Source organism: Bacillus rossius, chromosome 6, assembly GCF_032445375.1.
Source record: "Bacillus rossius redtenbacheri isolate Brsri chromosome 6, Brsri_v3, whole genome shotgun sequence".
NCBI lineage: Eukaryota > Metazoa > Arthropoda > Insecta > Phasmatodea > Bacillidae > Bacillus > Bacillus rossius.
This window is the reverse complement of record NC_086334.1, coordinates 777,660-798,045: the sequence shown is the minus strand read 5'-3', so window position 1 is coordinate 798,045 and position 20,386 is coordinate 777,660. Positions and strand designations below refer to the sequence as shown.

Below are 20,386 nucleotides of genomic sequence, written 5' to 3'. Positions count from 1 at the left end.
TTTCAGAATATGTGTGTTAAACTGTGCATATTCTGCGTACCTTATGTTTCTGTTGCTGAAGTAGAAATATCTTTATGTGCTTAGAAGAATTAAGAATTGCCTGAGGTCAACAATGGGTCAGCGTAGACTTGCTGATCTAGAAACAGTATGCCTTGAATCAAAGCTTGCACTGACATTGAATTTTGATTCTGTTATTGAATTGTATGCTAATTCTGTTGTTAAAACGTATGTTGATACGAAAGCGCGAAAATTTTTTAAATTATCAATGATTTTGAAGTTGTTTATTGTTGCTGTCCCCTGTGGCGACGAAGGGCAGTGACATTCCCCACGACTTGCTAGGAGCAGTCACTCAAATGTGGCATCAAAAACATTGCAATATAAAATTGATTAAACAAATTGTTAGTTTGCTGCATTTATTGTTGCTCATAATATCAAGCTCGTGAGCCCAAAACGTCAATAGCAGAGAAAATTCTCGGCAAAATTAAGGATGACCCAAGTAGTGTTAGCTGTCAATAATAATAATTAAAAATTATCGTTAACTTGCTGGCGTTCTTAAAGTGAGAAAAACTCCAAATGAAGAAAAATACATATAGCCTCTTGTGGCTGCATTGCTCGTAGTTAAAATCAGCTTTAAATATGTTAAAACGCCAATATACTAAACTATATACTAAAATTTAAAACCCCAAAAAGAATGTTTAACATAAACTTCATAAATTGCTAAATGGCCATCACAGCATTTCAAGAAATATGGGAGCATGCTATGTATTAAACTAACCTGTTAAATGGCTAAATTGATTTAACATCGAAAGGCAGACTTTATTTAAAACAAAATATTTTAGTATTTAAGTCGTACAACAAAAATTTTTTTTAAAGTTCAGAAAGGTCCTAAATTCACATTGTGTGAGCGGCATTTAAAAATGTTTGCTAGCTAGGCCAATACAAAAAAAAAGGCTTAAATAGTGTTACGTGCTTCGCAGTTTACACAATTCTAACTCGCAGAGACAAATTGCCGGGGAATAAATACGTTGCCGTAAAATTCACCCTAACTTCAGGACGTAAATGCAGTCTTGTAAAACATTTGCTAAATCCTTTACAGAGACTGGGCCGAGTCTTGCTGGCATGTCTGAAGTTCAGGCTGGTGATGATACATCCAGCAGGGACGTGAAACTGCTCCATGTAATTTCAACTGCAGACTTGAGCATGGCTTAACACCAGGTCACCGACTAAAACAGCAGCCGTTAAGTTAACTTGCCGTTCGTAAAATTGCCGTATTGTCTAACAGCGGTAAATAATAATTTAAATCAAACTAAAATTATAAATTGAAGCCTCAGAGTTTTTGGTAAGTTCTGGAACTACACACTCATGTTGCCAATCTGAGGTTCTTAAGAGAAAATTACTGGATTCGTAAACTAAATATACAATAAAATAAAATTACAGCATGTATCAAATAAAAAGTAGTAAAAGGCACTTAAAAGTATACTGCAGAAATTTAAATAAAAAAGGGGGTAAAATGTTATCCATTGAGTATTAAATATCTTATATGTTAAGTTTAGTATTACCATATAAATCAAGTTTAAAAAAAATTTCAATTTTGGAAAAAATGTAAAGGAATGAAAACTTTTATTGAGAGAAACACTTTAAAACTCTTAAATTGCTTTAAAAATAACTTAGTGTAGTCCTCTTTATCTTTATACAGCATTACAATCTCTTGAAGGTTGGCAATAATTAGGGGATTGAAGAGTTGTTTTGAGTAATGGGGATAATTCTTGCCCCCAAGCCCTTATTCCTATCGCCGGCCCTGTACTCGAGACTTATGGTTCATTGTATGTGTTAGCAACTTTGTGCTTTGAGATATCTTTCAACTCTATGAAAATTTTCACGGTGGTAGGTATGTTTGTGATTTAATTCTTTAAAAGTGAGCTAAAAATTAAAAGGTTTTTTTTGGGAATTTTTTGGGAATTTTTACTGGGATGGCCATGCTAGTAGTGTCAACTTAGATATTTCTGTTTGCTCTTGTTTGACAATTTGTCTCTTCTCATACTACATGAGTTATTTATTGCAGTGTTATAAATGGTTGTATCATGTTTCCTCTCACACCTTCCCCCTTGTAGTAAAATCCATTTTTATGGTTTATTTGATATGTTCAGATTGTGAATGCTGGTAAAATTTCTTAATCCTTCTTTAATGGCTTTTTGCCAAATACTATTGATGCAGCTTTTTAACAAAACAATGCTTCACAGTTGTGGTGTTAAAAAATATATTTGATAATGTATTATTATAACATAAAAATATTATATACATATGTTGTATTATTTGATGAGTGTAACAATGTGTAGTGTTTTTAACACTATCATTAATAGTATGAATTAGTTTTTCACATCAGCCTTTATCAAAATTATTTTTTGGCTAATTTTTAAATTCACTTCACTGGTGGTGTGCAGTAACCTGAATAGTTGTGTAGGTAGTTGGTAGTTTCTGGTAGTTGCAGAGTTTCATTTATTAGCAATTTATAATTTTAGCTGTTTTTAAATATGATACACAATATTTAAAACTTATAATCTTAAGATATTTAGCAAATAATTAAAAGTATTAAAACATAATAGAAAACTAACTTGTAAACTTGAAAAAACTTGGGAGCATAATGTAGCTTTAAAAAATAAATAAAACTCCCTGCTTACATAAACTCTCTGTTGTCTTTGGATAATGCGTTTAGACTATCTTGCAGTACGTTACTTTGCATGCAGCCGTAAAATTACTGGCGACCTTAGTTCGACAGATAGTCTTGGTTAAACTTCAGAGCATTGCTGTTTTTGGTCTGGTGAGAAGTTTAATAACACCATTGCATTAGTCTTGTAAAATGGCAACTTTAAAAGATACTAGTTTACATTTTTCATGAACTTCAAACAATTTTATTTTTATTTATTTATTTATTTATTTAATATTTGTTGCATGCCTACCTACAGCTTATGGCCTTGGGTGGTAGGCACGATACAAACACAGATACAAACAACACAAATACATACAGACAGAACAAAACAATACAAAATACAAAACAAAACAAAATGATACACACAACATGCAACATTCAACAATTAGTAAATAATTTCTTTGCAAATTTTATAATGTAGAAAATAAGAATAACAAAAAAAAACTAACTTGAATCAATATGATTATTAACCACAAGAAAGATAAAAAAAAAATTAAGTTATGAATAGTTGTATTTTTTTAAATTTTATTTTGCTATCTAATTCAGGAAATAACCTTGCATATTTATTGTAATTTTTAGTTATTCTGTTTAATAGATCATTTGTTTTACTTAACGTACAAATTAAAGATAGATTACGACTATTGAAAGTAGGTATTCTAATTCCAGTATTGTGAAGAAAATAGTTACAATTAATTGTATTTTTGTAACAATTGTGTACAAATAATGCATCTAATATTTCTCTTCTTAATGGTAAGAAACCAAGAAGGGAGTGTAAATCTACATTTAGATTAATGTTACTTTTTAGGTTTATGATTTTGATCAGTTTAAATTATATTTTATCCAATTTGTCACTATCTGATTTATTAATGTTATTCCAAATCAAAGAACCAGCTTCAAATTTAGATCTCACCAAGGATATATAAAGACTAAGTGTTGAATCTAAATTAGATGCATTAAATGTGATATATTTAATCAACGCTAACATTTTATTAGCATTTGATCTAAGTGTTTCAATATGATTGTGAAACAATTTTGAATCTAGCAAATTTCCTAAGTCTCTGACACAGATTGATTTTGCAATAGTACGATTGTCTAGTTTATATTCAAATACAATAGTTTGTTGCAGTAATAAATGTTTGTGGTAAAATAATGCTGCCTGCAAGGAAAGGGGGTTGAGAAACAATTTAATGGCTGTTCAATATTAAGATTTCAGAACCACTTTTAGCATATTAACTATTAAGTTTGTCCCTCTGTAAATACCAATTTTTTGATGGTATTACTAAGGCATTTGTTGTGATAGTCTAGCACACACACGTTGAGGCAGGGAATGAGTGGGGCTCTCAAATAATATACAGTTACACAGCTTTTAACTACTGTAAAAAATTTCTAAATAAGGTTATTGAAATGTTTTTCATACTTGCTCCTATAGATGTACAAAAATCATGAAATCGTACGTAAAAATATTTTTTCATTTGCATAGAAAGTTGTAAGTAGTGCTGAAGATTTATTATTGTAAAATTAATTGAAATTGGTGATGTGCAGTTATGAGGTGTGCACATATTGTGTTCCAGGTTATGATATGTCTCCATTCATCAGGCGGTACGCAAAGTACCTGAACGAGAAGGCTTTGTCGTACAGGACTGTGGCCTTCGACTTCTGCAAAATGAAGAGGGGGTGAGTGACAAAATATTTTTTACTTTTTGAATATGATTATAAGCATGATATTTGGTTTCACTGTACACTTAACAGAATTTATTGTTTAATGATGAAGCTTTGATTGCAACATTTTCTACTATGTTTGCATTATTGAAACACTGTTATCAATCCATGAAATTAATTGGAGGCCAGCCTGGAAAGTAAGTCCGTTTTGAAAAATCCGCATAAATTATTTTTTCAACAGGAAATTTTAATTTTTACAATAAAGAGCATATCTTAAACTATTTTTATAAATAGTTACCACTATTGTATAGACATTTGTCATAGCGAGAAACCATCTTGTCTATACTCTCTCAAGAGAGATTTCGCCAGTGAAGACAGCCACTGCTGGACACAATTTGTTGCGTCATTGCTGTCAAAGCGCCTCCCTCCTAAAGTACGCTTAAACTTAGAGAACAATTAGTATTCTGCAGGCTTTTTTCCACCATGAATCATCATTTTCTTTTTTTTACAATTTTTTCACTATAAATGATCAAAAATTCACCTTAAAGTTTCACTATAAATCTCTAAAAGTTTAAGAATCTCAGCTTCTTAACATTTTTTGCATTCAAAAATCATATTAGAGTGCACTTCACAGTCAGTGGGACCGTCCATTAAAACATTTTGAACACTCACTAACACATGCAAACACAGCACAGTCCAGCTGTAATGGCATCTGTGGACAGGCGATGGACCAGACACGTGTGGATGCACGGAACTGCCACATTACAGATGCGGTGGCGGTAGAACGAAACTATACTTAACTTTCCGGACATGCCTTTTAGATAGCACTCCATGAGATACAATACAAAGTCTATGCTGCAAGTTATGGCTTAATTTGATGAAGCCCAATATTTCCTGGCTCACTTGCTTTTAAATTAGTAATGAACTGAAAAGTAGAGGATGAAAACTGTAGCGGTAGACAGGTGTGGATGTGGAAAGCAAATTTTTTCAAATGTAGTTTGTAAAATCTAGGACTTCAGCAGTTATCATCATGGCAGGTTTGGCTAGGAGCTCAGTTGGAAATAACCCTTCCGATTCAGCTTATCAAAGGTTCCCGCAACCAATGGAAACAAATTCATGTGCCAATGTAAAGGGGCAGTCTTTCACTGACTGATAACGGCAGAGCTGCGAACGCTCAGGGTAAAATTGTGATCTTTATGATGCTCGCTGCAAAATGCATTTTCAATTTTGTTAACTCTGTGCCACCACATGACTTCAACCCAAAAGCCTTAATGCATGGTCTCCACGACATGTTGATTTTTAAATTTTTAATCATTATTTTTTTAAGGGATGTTTCGAAAATGTTAACTCCATACCGCTTTTTAATTTGTTTTGCCACAAATATTTTTAATAGATGTTAACTTAGTGTAATATCATTGTATAAAAAAGGTACACAAGTCTTCATAATATTAACACTTAAGTGAATATCTGTTAAAAAAATTTTTTAACAGAACAACAAAAGCAAGGGTGGTATCCCAAAAATTCAAGATATAAACATGGCATGTGACAGTCCCTCAGAAAAACGAAACTTACATTTCGTCTGCATAATTTGGCGAGTTGTTTCTTTGATATATTTTGCCATCATTTTCTATGTTTATTCCTTTCCAGATTAATAATCGACAATTATTAATCTTTTTTAATCAAGGTTCCAAATTGAAGAAATGGCAGTTGGTTCCCTTATTTCATAGGAAATGTAAATGGAGCACGTGATGAAAGTGTAGGCTGGGTGCTTGCACGGCACACTGCGTGTTGTGCGTTGCAGCAAGGAGGACGGCACGCTGCGCACCATGAACACGGAGAAGCTCCTGAAGACACTGCCCGTCCTGCAGAGCCAGCTCGACGCCCTGCTCGAGTTCGACTGCACCGCCAACGACCTCACCAACGGGGTCATCAACATGGCCTTCATGCTGCTCTTCCGGGACCTCATCAGGCTGTTCGCCTGCTACAATGACGGCACCATCAACCTCCTAGGTGCGTGCGCATGCGTTCTCGTTCCTTCATGCAGTTGCTCGTTCGTTCTATTTGTTCTATTTGTCTCATTTGATAGTTTGCCCGTCCGATGACTTGTCAGTCAGATGACTTGTCAGTCAGATGACTTGTCAGTCAGATGACTTGTCAGTCAGATGACTTGTCAGTCAGATGACTTGTCAGTCAGATGACTTGTCAGTCAGATGACTTGTCAGTCAGATGACTTGTCAGTCAGATGACTTGTCAGTCAGATGACTTGTCAGTCAGATGACTTGTCAGTCAGATGACTTGTCAGTCAGATGACTTGTCAGTCAGATGACTTGTCAGTCGGATGACTTGTCAGTCAGATGACTTGTCAGTCAGATGACTTGTCAGTCGGATGACTTGTCAGTCAGATGACTTGTCAGTCAGATGACTTGTCAGTCAGATGACTTGTCAGTCAGATGACTTGTCAGTCAGATGACTTGTCAGTCAGATGACTTGTCAGTCAGGTTGTTTGCTCCTTCATTTCTAGAGGAAGTGTTTGAGGGTTTATTGCTCCTCCTCCACCCTGATCATGTATCAGGCATGCAGTAATACATAATGGGCTTCTTCCACAGAATGTGTTGTGAGATGTTTTATTTTATAAATTGCAAATTAAATTATACATTACTTACACATTGTTTATGCTGACAACCTTTTTCTTTACTGCGCAGTAGTTTTTGGATGATGTATGGCCATCAGTTGTTTATGCTAAAGTATCCATTTTGTCCTCAGAAAAATACTTTGACATGAACAAGAAACAGTGCAGAGATGCGCTGGATCTCTACAAGAAGTTTTTGATTCGAATGGACAGAGTAGCAGAATTCTTGAAAGTTGCAGAGGTAAGCAATCAGTTAATTTGTGGTACACTCCTGTTAAAAAGTTCTTATTGCTATTTCATGCCTTTTTAAAGTTGTCGTAACAGCAGACATTAATAAAAAATTAAAAGCAATTAAATTTGGGAAATGTTATGTACTTAATTTCATATAAGTTAAATTTTGTGTTACTGTATCAACTACAAAACACTATCTTGTGAACTTGACTATAATGGCTGTCTTAATAATAATCTTTTGCCCATGCAATCTGATCAGGCATAGTAGGCTGATCATGAACATGAATTTTCTAACTTGATGTTTTGAATTTAGTAAGTTAGTTTAACTATAAAGTTTGTGCCTCAAAAATTTACATCATGCATATTTGTTTTTAACTCGCATTAGAAAATTTGTACTGTAAAATTTACCCAGTTTATTATTTTTGAAATGGATTACCATTGCCTGAATTAAGGCTGAATTTGGACAATGGGATTTTTACGTGAACATTGTTGCTAATGTGTAAATTTCTCTGTATTTTGCAGAATGTAGGTATTGACAAAGGAGATATTCCAGATTTGACTAAGGTGAGTGGTTTTATTTTACTTACCAACAGTTATTTAGTTTAGTAGGCCAATGACCTGATTAGTACTATATACTTTTAATCTTTTTTCTATTAATGTGCGTGTAATATATATAATATGTATAATATGCTATGTATATGTTGTGCATGTTGCAACAAAGTAAAGAAATATGGGTAACTTGCAGAATATTTGAAAATTGAGAAATTTTTATGCATAAAAAAACTAACATAGTTTTTTAAAATTGAAAATTGGAATTTTAAATAGGTAAACAGTAGTGCTGACAACAATAAAAAATAATTCCAATTTACTGTTATTTATGAATATTGAATACCACTTGTTAAATTATATTGCTTCTAAATAATAACATAATTATTGGTATAAATAGTGTTAAGCACATGGGATTTGTCAGATTTAAGGCTTAAAACAAGAATTAATATTTTTGACGTGATAACTCCTTATAAATCGAACGCCGGCTGCATGCGCGAAAAAATTGTCACGTTCCGCTCGAGCCGAGCGTGCAAGAACCAGCCAACCGCCGTGTGAGAAAATGTTCTATAATATCAAACAAGTTAAGGTGGGCTTTTTAACTAATTGTTAGTGTTTATATTAAAAAAAAATATTTAAATCAAATTAGCAAAAAACTGAAAATAATATTTGAAAATTAAAAAGTATGCACTTCCATCAATGTTTCCTTATAACGTTCAGGTAAATTTATTGTCCGTAAACCGACTTGACAAACACCCCCTCCCCCCTTCTAAAATTTTAACATGATACCTTTCTAGTACACTTGTAGTGACCACTACTTGCTGTGTTGTGTTGGTCAAGTCGCTAAAGTGGAGCAGGGACGGTGCATGTGAGCGGAGGTGCGAGGGCTCAGCGAGTGTTGCTGGTCGCAGGCCCCGAGCAGTCTGCTGGACGCCCTGGAGCAGCACTTGGCGTCGCTGGAGGGCAAGAAGGGCTCGGCCGCCAACACGCCCACTCAGACGGCAAGGTAGTCGCCTCTCCTCTCCGCTGGGGCCACCCTTCGAGCAGTTTCACAAGAGTATCTGATAGTTTTTTACGTTTAAAACAAAAATAAATCTAAACATAAATATTTGACTACTTCTTCCTTTAAATTTGGGAAATGTTTTAAGGTGTGGCCTCAGTTATGTTTTAAGATTAAAGTGAAAGTTCATCTTTCATTCATTAAACTCGTTTTCTGCATTTTTATTTCCTATGGTTGAAATTCTGAATCCTGATTAAAATTTAGAATTTTTTTTAGATATTGACAAAACTATTAAAATTGATTACTTTTATTACATGGCACATAATCACCTTGTATGTGTTCTGAATGGATGCTTAGTTATTGTGAAGAATGCTTCAGTACAGTTCACTTGATAAGAAAGGGGACAATATGCTTGGAGCATCAATTTAAAGTCTATCATTCTCCGGTCTTTTTTAATGCTGTGCAAAATTGGGAGATTTATAAACTTGTATTCTGTGGTTTAGACCATGCTGTTTGGCATGAATTTGATTTGGTTTGAATATTTTTTTTATTTTCTAAAAGATTGTGAAACCAAAAATAACTGTTCAGAAATTATATGAAGGAAATGGTAATGTGTAGCCATGTTTTAAAATGTAAATATAGTTGTTCATTATTAAAATTATATGTAAAAATAATTTCCGGTTTTTTTCTTCTATGTAGATTCAGAAATTTCTTGTATGTATTCTATCAGGTTGATTTCAGTTGCTACTACCTAACATGAAAGATTTACTTCAACATAAATTCATACATTAATTTCATTTGCATGTTTTTCTTTATGTACCTTAAGAAGTTTTGAGTTTTGGCTAATAGTCGGGTGTGTGTATCAAGGTATCTATTTGTAGTTGGCATTATTTTGCATGAGGTGAATAAAAGCTGCTGCCTTATATCTTGTGTTAGTTTTGCCAATGGTAAACTGTGAGATTATAATCAACTTTAGTTATTTAATGCTGTTGAATGGTGGTAGTGACATTAAATTGCTTTCAGCAGGCAAGCCAGTTTACTGTGTCTGAACTGATTCAGTAATATGCTGAGATGTAGTTTGCAATAGTAACAGGGTGTCTACATGGCAAGTCACGAAAAGGTCCCGAATTACCAGTTGAAGGTGCTGGAAATTGGGAAACTTTATTTCCCGCAACCTCTTGTTAACTTGCATTTTGTTTTTTGATGCCTTGCTCGGATCATAGTCTAAATTAAAAAAAAAACCTTCGGAGGCTTCTTGCATCATGTGGAAATTATATCTGAAAAGGTTTCAGCTTTCCAAGAAATAAAGCAGCATGTTGCTGTAAGTAGTAGATCTATTTTGTATTAAGTTTATTTGTTATTATATATAAAAATCATGTGTTAGGAAAATATTGGAATGAAAATCTTTGATGTCCGGAAGTCCTGACATTGGTTAGCCAGGTAGGTGTTTGTAGGCATCCTATCTAAACAATTTTTTTTCTTGTGAAATTAATTTTTTAGTGATTTTAATTTTATTTTAAGAAGGGAGTCTGAAGTCTTAAACAAGTTTGAAAAAAACCTTTAATTTAATAAACTTAGTTGTACACCTTTGGATGAGGTTAAAATGCTAACTGAATAATTTATACCAGCTATTAAGCTTGTAGTATGTGAACCAATATTAGATTTCATATAGTTATTGGAAACTGCTTTAAACTGTATACTACTTATACATTGGTTATACATAAATTTCATGTTCAATTACTCAACATAAACGTCCCATTTTTTCCCTAGCAAAGGTGGTGTTTTGTAGCCACAATGAAAGGAACAGGTTACTATCAATAAGATGCCAGTTTTTTCTCCTTAGTGACTTGATCTATGTGTAAAGTACAGATATTCAGTGTGAAGGTGAGGATATGTGAATGTGGTCATAGAACATGTTACTTTTACAGAAAAAAATCTATATGCTAATAGATCATCTTAATGTTTTGAAAGATAAAAAGTCATTTTAGATTTTTATTTGTGGTTTTGATTCTCATGGGCTTAGATAAATTTAGTGATGGCAGTCACTTGTCCTCCATTGCTAACAGTCTTAGTAATTCTAAAAACTTGATGCATCTGTAAATTAGGTGAGTGTTCTAAGACCATGGTCTTGACCATTATTAGGCCTGAGTATTGTCTCAAAAGGTGCTGGTACAGTATACAACAGTTGGCAGCAACATTTTTTAATGTAGGTGTATATGGTATGAGGTGTTTGGTTGGAAAGTTTTCAGCAATGATTAGAAAAGTGAGATTTAATAGAAGTGACAGTTCTCGGACTAGGTGAAGATGCTTGCCGATGTACTGTTGTGTGTTCTGTGCTGTTGCCACGCCGGCCGGCGCAGGCTTCCCAACCAGCAGACATTAATCCCAACGCAATTGTTTTGTTCATTTTTGTTACTTGGGCAATTTTCAATTGGTTATGTTTTGCATGAATTTTCTTTCAGTAGTAACGTGTGCACACAAGCTAGTCTAATTATTAAGTGGCAAATATTTTTGCGTACACTGTTAATGAATTTAAGAAAAATGATTAATCTTTTGAAATTACCCTTTTGAATACTTTTTTTTTAAGTCCTAGAACATGTAAACACCTGTATTGCTCTTTAGAGACTTAATTAGCTTGCAATATTTTCGTATCTGATAAACTTTTACAAGAGACGTGGATTTGTTACACTTTGGTTCTTTGCTCTAGTCTCTTGCACAGCTTACTAACTTTTAAATAGTGGTTTCGAAGATATTTGATCAACCGTTGGATGGTGTCTCAAGTTAAGCAGTTATGACCTATGCTCATTATATGGTGCCCTTAAGGGGTCAACACACGTTCCCTTGAGTAAATAGTTGCTACGTTAAATGATTGGTTGTTTACAGAAAGGTTTTATGAGGTTTGATTATACGGTGTGCTCACAAAAAAACCACACACTGGGTTTTAAATTTGACCTGGGAATGTCTTGAGGGCGTGCATTCCGTCAGCGGGGCGGCTGTTAATTGGTGGGGACTAGGCTCTGCTGCTACGGGAGGTACGTCAGTACAGCTCACGTTTGAAACAAGTGGGCTACAATTCACCTGCATGAGGGTGGAAAACTACTTCAGTACATAAATCACCCCCAGTTGCGGTGGCCTAAATTGAATTCGCAGCTTGAACAAACATGCGTAGTTAAATTTACTGGTATACGTAATGCTATCACTTTGATCCTAAAGCAGTTTTGGGGGTAGCGACTTTAATATTTAAGTACATTTTGAAATAATAGTGCTGCAGAATATATGTATTTAATAATACGCTGTCAAGTATGATGTATCGGTTTTTTCCTGTTGCATATTCAAAGAAATTTAATTTATGCAAAGCAATTGTTTCTGTTATACTTAAAATTATCCTTTTTATTTGTTGTAGTTTAATATTCTGCACTTTTTATTTCTGAAATTATTAATTTTTTTCACGATCATGCATGTTATTTCATTCACAATAATTTGCAGCAATCCTGGTATAACACCCTTCTAAGGTTTGTGATTCACAACAAAATGACTGCTCCCTCATGTACAACAGTACAATGGATTGAGAGAAAAATTAAATTTTTTATGGTGTAGTTATGGTGATTCGTATTCTTTGGAAGTTATATTAAATACACTTAAGTCAGTGTGATAAATTTCTTGGGATCTATCATCTCTAGTCTATTAATATAACTTAACCAGTTAAATATTCCAAAAGTTGACTTTTCTAATTCACTCAGGTTTTTTCTTGTCGTAACCATTCACATTGCTAAATCTCTGCTTTTAGAGTGATTCACAAGGTGTGATTACTTTCCTTAATTATTTTCTGTGTATTTAATAGTTGTAAGAAATATTTTAATTGTGATTAGGCACAGAGTAAATACAATTTTCAGCAGTGTAATGTTATTTACCATTACATAATAATAAAATTTATTCAAAAAACCTTTTGAACGAATTACAAATTTCTTGTAAATATTTCCAGCAATGTCACTTAATATATTGAGGTCTAGTTACATTGGTTTCTGCATTTTCTAATTTTTTTGCTAGTACCACATAAGTATATTCCTTAAGTTTGCATGCAGTGTTACAATTATTTTTAATTTTGGGTTTGAAACATTCTGATTATTATTACACATAAAATGTTTTTTCTGACTTAAAGTAAACATTGGGTTAAATTTTCTTCCAATAATATTTGTCTACTAACATTTAAACTACTTAATTTCAAGTTATAGCAATTCCATTTCATTGCAGCTTATAAAAGAAAAATCCTCAATTATAAATTATTCTCAGAGAAAGTTATATAAATTTTGCTTATGAGAACTTACATTGGCTCTACAAAAATAAATGTTTTGTTTGAAATTCATTTGATAAAGTGCATATTTTATAAATTTTTCAATAACTTTCACTTTATTTTGATGTCTTGGATAAGAATGCAAGTATTTGAAGTGGTCCATAAGTTTGTATTGCTATTGTAACTTCAGATGACATGTGCTAGTCAGTTGTCCACAAACTTTGTGGGGTTGTACTTTATTTGCAAGATTTGCAACAAATTAGGTATGATGGAACTGTCAAGATTCACAAAGAAGTAGGATTAAAATATTTTTATGAATATTTTCTTCTTATAGACCCTCTTATTTTCACCTGCAAATATATTCAAAATAGTTAACTATCCTGGGAAAGGTAAATATATTAATTTGCTTAAAATCCACTTTCTTTTGTAACTTTCATTTAAATTTTTCATAAAAATTTTTTTTGAGCCCCATTTGTTTCCACACTTTTTGTTAGCTGTAAATATACTTTTTTTAATTTCTGAGTAAAGATGAGTAATTGGGTAAGTCTAATATATCTTAAATTTTGTACAGTCATAATTGGCTGAAAGAAGTATAAATTAAAACATCGTATAGCTAATAACCATTCTCTATACTATAGCACTTTGTGTTTTTAACAATTTACAGCAGCATGTAATTATTAGTTTATTTTATTGTAAGTAAATAATTCATTAGTAAAGCCATCTTTGTCAATGAAGGCTTAAAATTTTATTAAATAATGTGTTAACCTCTTTATTAATTCTTTATAAACAAGTTTAATGTATTTAAAAATCAGGCTCTATCAAAATTATTGAAAATTGTTATTTGAATTAGCTTTCTGGTGGAGAAAAGTAATAGATAAGGATTTCTGAAATTAAATACTACTAAAATTGCGTAATTATTTTCAATCCATGCCATTTATTTTTTATAAACATAATCACTTTGAATGTGTACGTTATTTCCTAGATGTAGTAGTAGTAGTAGTAGTAGTAGTGCATGCATCAGGTGCACACTTGTATGCCATAGTGTTGGTTTGTTTTTTATTTTCAATATTTTTGTTTGGTCCCTCCCCCCCGCCTGCCCCGCGCCGCAGCAACCGAACGAATGTAAAGTCGGCGGTGTCCGCCCTGTCCTCCACCAGCAGTGCGTTCGGCACGGCGGCGGCCAACGCGCGCCTGGACGCCCACGCCAACGGCATCGACGAGCACCTGCGGCAGCAGGTCTTGGCGGAGGAGGAGGCCGCCATGAACCAGTACAAGGTGAGGCACGTGGTCAACCGAATAGAAATGTCTGGCATTTACAAAAAAATATATAGAACCATGAAACAATAGATTGCGAAAATATTATTTTTTTCAATATTTCTTCAATAACGTCATGGCTTAGTTTTTGCTGATAACTTATTCTACACATGAACCAGTACAAGGTGAGGATGGCTGACTTCTCTCGTTCTTGCACCCTAACAGTGGTTCGATGTCGTGTTAAACCGTACAGTAAATACAACATCCTCTTGAAAAGTTTTGTATTTACTAAGAAAAAAATATATATATAAAATTAAGAATAACCATGATCATGAAACGATAAATGGATTGCGAAAATATTATTTCTTTAAATATTTCTTGGAGAATGTTATGGTTTACAAACAGTTTTTGCTAATAACTTATTCTACAGAGACAGTTTACCTTGTAATATTAAATTGTTGGAAGATTCTTTAGATGGGCCAGTGAGAATATCGTAGGCAGTGGGCCATTGATTTCCTTGATTATTCACACTCGTTGTGCACTTCATTCAGATGCAAGGCTCCGACTTAGAGATGGACCGGGGTGGCACAGGGTTTGGTATGCGTAACTTGTGTGCCAGAGGACCAGGGGCACTGATATTGTTCTGTGGTTTCCCATAAATGACTGAAGCAAAGGCTGGGTTGGTCCCAGGTATAGGCCATGGCTATTTTCTTTCCTCAATATTTGTGGTCGGTTTCGTTGCGTGTTGCCGTCCAACGACCTCTATTCGACCTTACACGGAGCCTTGATAAGAGACGCAAGGTGGGCTCACAGTCAGCAGACTGCTGTCGTGTGCTCTGGCCAGGACACTTGTTTGTGCAGTTATTGATGGTGGTGGAGGAATGGAGTGGTTGTGTGGTGATTGTCGTGTTTCGAAGGTTAAGAAGTGGACGAGAAATAAGATGGTTTATTGGAACTGTTATCCCACGCGCTGATAGAAGAGTAAATTAAGTTTATCTGCTTGATGGTTGTCTGTGGCCCTTGCGGAATTATGTTAAGAATTTTGGAGTTTTTTTGGTATCCGTAGAGAAGTTACTCAAGCACTTGGTTTTGGGGGTGGGAGAAGGTTTAGTTGTAAGAATTCAAAATAAAAAAGGGAGTGCTATTTATACTCAAATTATTTTAACCTTTTTAATCAGGTGAAATGCTGTTATCAATATACATGTAATGTGCAATATTCAGTGTGTTGGTTATGTATTTGAATGCTGATTTTTAATAAAATATGTATACTTTAGGAGCAGCAGTCACATCCAGCACTGTGTATTTTGCAATAAAAGGGTTTGGGTTCCTTAAAATTAAATTAAATAAAGCGCAAACAAAGCTGCTGGTCACTATTTTTCAGTAGGTTCTTGAATTTTACTTTAGTTCTTTCTTGGTTTATAAGATTATATTCGAAGCTATATTAGGTAATATTAGTATGGTTTGTAGTACTTTACTGGTGTCAATTAAGTTAAACTAGTAAAATCACTTTAATATTAATAATATGATTATATCAAGAAGTTTTTCAAATTACCTGATAAATTTTTTAACAGGCATTCACTTTAAGCTACCATGATACTTAAATTGCTGGATTATGGCTCTTATTGCCTTACTCTTGTTGGTGAGTGTTGTGTGTTCTATTTTGAGCGTGAGCCGCCTTGTTGTAGGCCAAAGTGTCGTCGCCCACGAGTGCTGCAAGCACAAACCCGTTCCTCAGCTCCAATCAGCAGCAGCCGCAGCAGCAGCAGCAGCAGCCAATAGTAGATCTGTTTGGCTCCCCTCCTGCATCTGCGACGGAGCCACCTGCCGTAAGTCATCTTGGAGTTATCCATTGTGCTGACTTCGCACACATTGTTACCAAAGTATTAATACAAAATATTTATTAAAGAAAATTCTGGTGTCTTTCTCTCATTCCAGTAAATTAATAGTTTGTGACAGTAGGATGCATCTATTTTGGTTTTCATATGCGTAAAACTGAGAAACGCATCAAGAGTTCAGTTTTTTTTATGGGGTACTCTTAGCCACATGCTTTGTGGTAGTGACACCAAATGACATTTCACATTCACATCTGACCCAAAAACTGGGAAAAGTCAGGGAATTTTTATGCATTCAAGGAAAAAAAAAATGTTTTGTGAAGTTGGTGTGATATAACCATTCTTCGTAGTAAATCAGTTTATAGTGATTTGAAACATTAAAAATTCTCACCTCATTTACTGATTAAATTATTAGTTTCAAATGTTCAAATTGTGCTAGCTGCTATTATATGAAACTTCTGTCTACCTAAATCCAACAACATGGTAAGTAATAACATTATTTAATTTATTATGCGGTTAGCTAACCTTTTCTGGGAAGTTTCAGGGAAATGTAAAAAAATAATTTTTGGGTGAGACTTCTGTATTCTCTGTGTAGTTTGTCCTGTAAATCCATTCCTTATTTAATTTTATAGGCCCACTGGCCTAAATGATGTATAAACATGTTGTACCATTGTCAAAAAAAAATTAAAACACTTTTAACAAGATATGTAAAGTAATAAAATGTGGTGTTTACAGAGGTTGAAAAAAACCTAAAAGATTACTGGTAAGTTATTAAAATTGGTTTAACAATGGATATAGCTGCGATTTATGTGAATGCTGAAGAAAATTTTTAATTCAAGCCAAAAATCTGTTTTTACACTGATCATGTAGGTGCTTGTGTATGGTAGATACATTTTGGAATAAAATATGCATGTGCTTGCTCTTCATGCTGGGTGAAAAAAGATTTAAAAAAACCAATCTAGTGAATTATAAGCCATTTTACGTAATATTTGTCAAATTTAGAAATGCATCAAGGATTGCTCTAAAATGCTTGTAAAAATCTTTTTTCACCCAGAAACACTTAACAGGCAGCTTTAATTCCTCGTTTCTTGGTAGTGGCTATCATGCTGCTAGTTTATTGTTACTGTCAGTAGGCCTGAGCGAAGCTTCAAATAAGTAAATCAAAGCTCATTTTAATATTCTATTTGTTTTCGCCAGGAAATTTGCTATTTGTTTTATGTGAAGCTTCGGTTGTGATGCAAAGTTTTGCATGTGATGTGAAGCTAGGCATTTGTTGCACAGCTTTAAATCATGAAGCCCAAGATGCTCTTAAAAATATTTACCTTTTTGTGTATGTTTTGCACATAATTGGTTACTTAAAGAATCTGATATGGTACTCGGGTGTGCTTTTATGAATGCTCAATATTATCATGCATGTTTAGTTTGATTTTTTTCCTTCAATCCAGTATTTTACAAAAATAAGTGTAATACAGTCTTGCTGATAACATTTGCGATTCGATTCTACTAATTGAATATTTTGGAACATTTGATTAGAGATTCGCTTGTCATCAAAAAAAGTAGTATTCACACATGCCTAACTGTTTTCATTTCAGTACAGTGTTACCATTTTTCTGGAAGGTAACATTTCACCTTTCTCGGTTTCACATTTGGTATTCCCATAAAACTAATTGACGCTCAATAATCCTGCCGAAATGCCAATGCGCAATGCGACATGACCTTGGTCCTGCACGCGACGGGTTACACCTTTCAGTGTGTGTTCTTCATTGTCCAGTTCAGGGCCTCGTTCCTACGGATCTGTCTTGTGTTGCGTGTTCCAGTCGAAAGCTTCGGCCGACTTGCTGCAGCTGAGTGCGAACCCGTTCTCGGACATCTTCGCTGGCCAGGGGCAGCCGGCCGCCGGCGCCGCCCCGCCCCCTGCGGGCTCCGACCTCTGGATGTCCAATGGTACCGTAGCGTCACCCAAGACGTGTCCAGTTGTATGTTCTTAGTGTAACTGGCTCTGTAATTTATTATGCACTTGTTTTTAACACTGGTACACTAATTTTAATTTTATTTTTATTTTAAATAAACCATTTTTTGGATTTATTTATATTTACATTAATATAATTATTATATAGTAATCAATAATTATCTATAAATAATACAAATTTTGTTTAATCTTAAATCTTTAAAAGTTCTTTCACCAATTGCTTTGAAATTTCGACACAATTTGGTCACACTTGTGACAGGTAAAAAGATAGATAAATATGTAGATAGGTAAAATGTTCAATTTTAATTATTTTCATTCCTATAGTGTGACATATATAGATATATTGACAATATATGTATATAAAGGGATATATATATATAATACAGATAAAAGAGGTAAATACGTATGTAGATTGATACATATATAGAAATATGAAGAATTAGAGATGCTTTGTATATGTGTACCTACTTCAAACAAATTTAAAAAAAAAAGAGGCATTGCAACACATGCTGGGCATTAACTAATATAATAATAATTAATGAAAGTAAAAAAAAAATTGTTGCATAGCCATATGTATGATGTCCACTAGAATGTAGCTACACTTGACTCGTACATTCAAGGTTTGAGATATAAATTGTCCATTTCAGTGGATGAATAGACTGCAAGGGTTAAACATAGGTAATTTACCTACATGTTGATTTTCATTTTAATTTTCAATACTGGTTAATAAAAAAATTATTTTATTACTGTACAAATGCCTTCAAAGGATTAACATTATTTTGGTTTGTGTCCATCCTCTTCATTTTGTCAGTATTTTACATGAAGTTCTGTCTATTCAGATCTTCGGTAATTTTTAAGGTTTAAATATAATTGCATTTATAGTTTTCTATAAACATAACATTCTTGGTACCAGTGTTGGTCTGCTGGTAATTATTTTATGCACACACTAATTTTGCACAGGAGTACTACTAATGTATCAAATATTTACTGGAAATACTCTTTCCAGATTTACATCTGCAGATATGGGACAGTAAATATTTTATTTAGGGATTGACTGGACAATAGCATGTTTACTGTGATGCGAGGAAAACGGGTTAAGACTGCAGCTGGTTTGTTTACAGCAGTAAAGCACCATTAACATCTTTGCCCAGAATGACCGAACTCAATGCTATATTACAAAGAATATAACAAAATAAATTGGGGAATTGCTGAAGAAGCACAAATAAATTTTCACCTTTGAAATTAAATTTTATTGCATTACCACAATCACTCAAAACTAATTTTTTTCCCTATAGTCATGTATAAGACTATTTCCTTCCCCTATATTTACTTCCTATTTTCCTTTTTATTCATTTGAGGTTTTTCCAGCAATCATAGATGATTGCAGCCATAATTAGTCTGTAATTTTTTTTAACTTATTTCTCAGAAACACGCACAAACATGCAAGATGTCTGTTGTCCATTAAGCAACGGCAGGTTAACAAACCTTGGAGCTTGATGGAACTTGATATGTTCATAGTGTTGTCAGGTTTTTAATAGGTAACTCTTCCAACATGTACTATACGAAAAATTGTGTGTGGTTATTCTGGAAAATACGGTAATTGTAATGTAATTATTTTGAATTTGTGAACTTTAGTGGCACCTTAATAAGAAGTTTTGAAAGCCTCAAATTGTGTATAAACTTGAAAACCATTGAAAAGCCTAAAATCTTGACATTTTAAAAATAGTATGTCGTGTAATTTTTTCCTATTTATTGTATGGAAAGAATTATTCTTAGCGCCATCACATTACACTGTGACAAGCAACTTGAATTTTTCTTTTGTTAGGTTTCAAGTCAGCTCCTCCAGCAAACAATGCATTTGTGTCAGACCAGAACTTCTCTTCGGTTTTCGGAACCACTAACTCTAGTGCCTGTGAGTATGCGTAATTGGTTGTCAATATTTGTTTTGTTTATCTAAATAGATTTTAAAGGACTTGGCTTTAAGGCATGGAATTAGGAGGGGCGTATATGTTGGATTATGCAAGTAGGATTTTACTTGTAAAATATAAGTAAACAAATGGTAACATTTTGAATTCTTTTTATTGAATATCTTGTGTGCGATAGTTATTTATGTTCACCTTGCAATCAAAGTTTGTGACTGCGAAGTGGTTAAAATGCCAAGATTTCATTACATTAAAATTATCTATAAAAAACTCTGGTAAAGCTATAAAAAAAAATGCCTGAAAATGATTAAATATACTTGAAAAACTGTCATACCTTTACTCTGTA

General features: G+C 33.7%; 1 protein-coding gene across 6 annotated transcripts in view; it reads left to right on the top strand.

Moving 5' to 3' along the window:
• The window catches only part of LOC134532452 (phosphatidylinositol-binding clathrin assembly protein LAP), an 82,574-nt gene that overhangs the window by 43,180 nt on the left and 19,008 nt on the right, over positions 1 to 20,386 (top strand). For all 6 annotated transcript variants that reach the window (XM_063368861.1, XM_063368859.1, XM_063368862.1 and 3 more), the window contains 9 exons: positions 4,279 to 4,381; positions 6,168 to 6,376; positions 7,130 to 7,236; positions 7,749 to 7,790; positions 8,684 to 8,778; positions 14,173 to 14,338; positions 16,003 to 16,143; positions 17,967 to 18,093; positions 19,944 to 20,030. In XM_063368861.1, the coding sequence (XP_063224931.1) occupies positions 4,279 to 4,381; positions 6,168 to 6,376; positions 7,130 to 7,236; positions 7,749 to 7,790; positions 8,684 to 8,778; positions 14,173 to 14,338; positions 16,003 to 16,143; positions 17,967 to 18,093; positions 19,944 to 20,030 (1,077 nt within the window). The remainder of the gene's footprint in view (positions 1 to 4,278; positions 4,382 to 6,167; positions 6,377 to 7,129; positions 7,237 to 7,748; positions 7,791 to 8,683; positions 8,779 to 14,172; positions 14,339 to 16,002; positions 16,144 to 17,966; positions 18,094 to 19,943; positions 20,031 to 20,386) is intronic.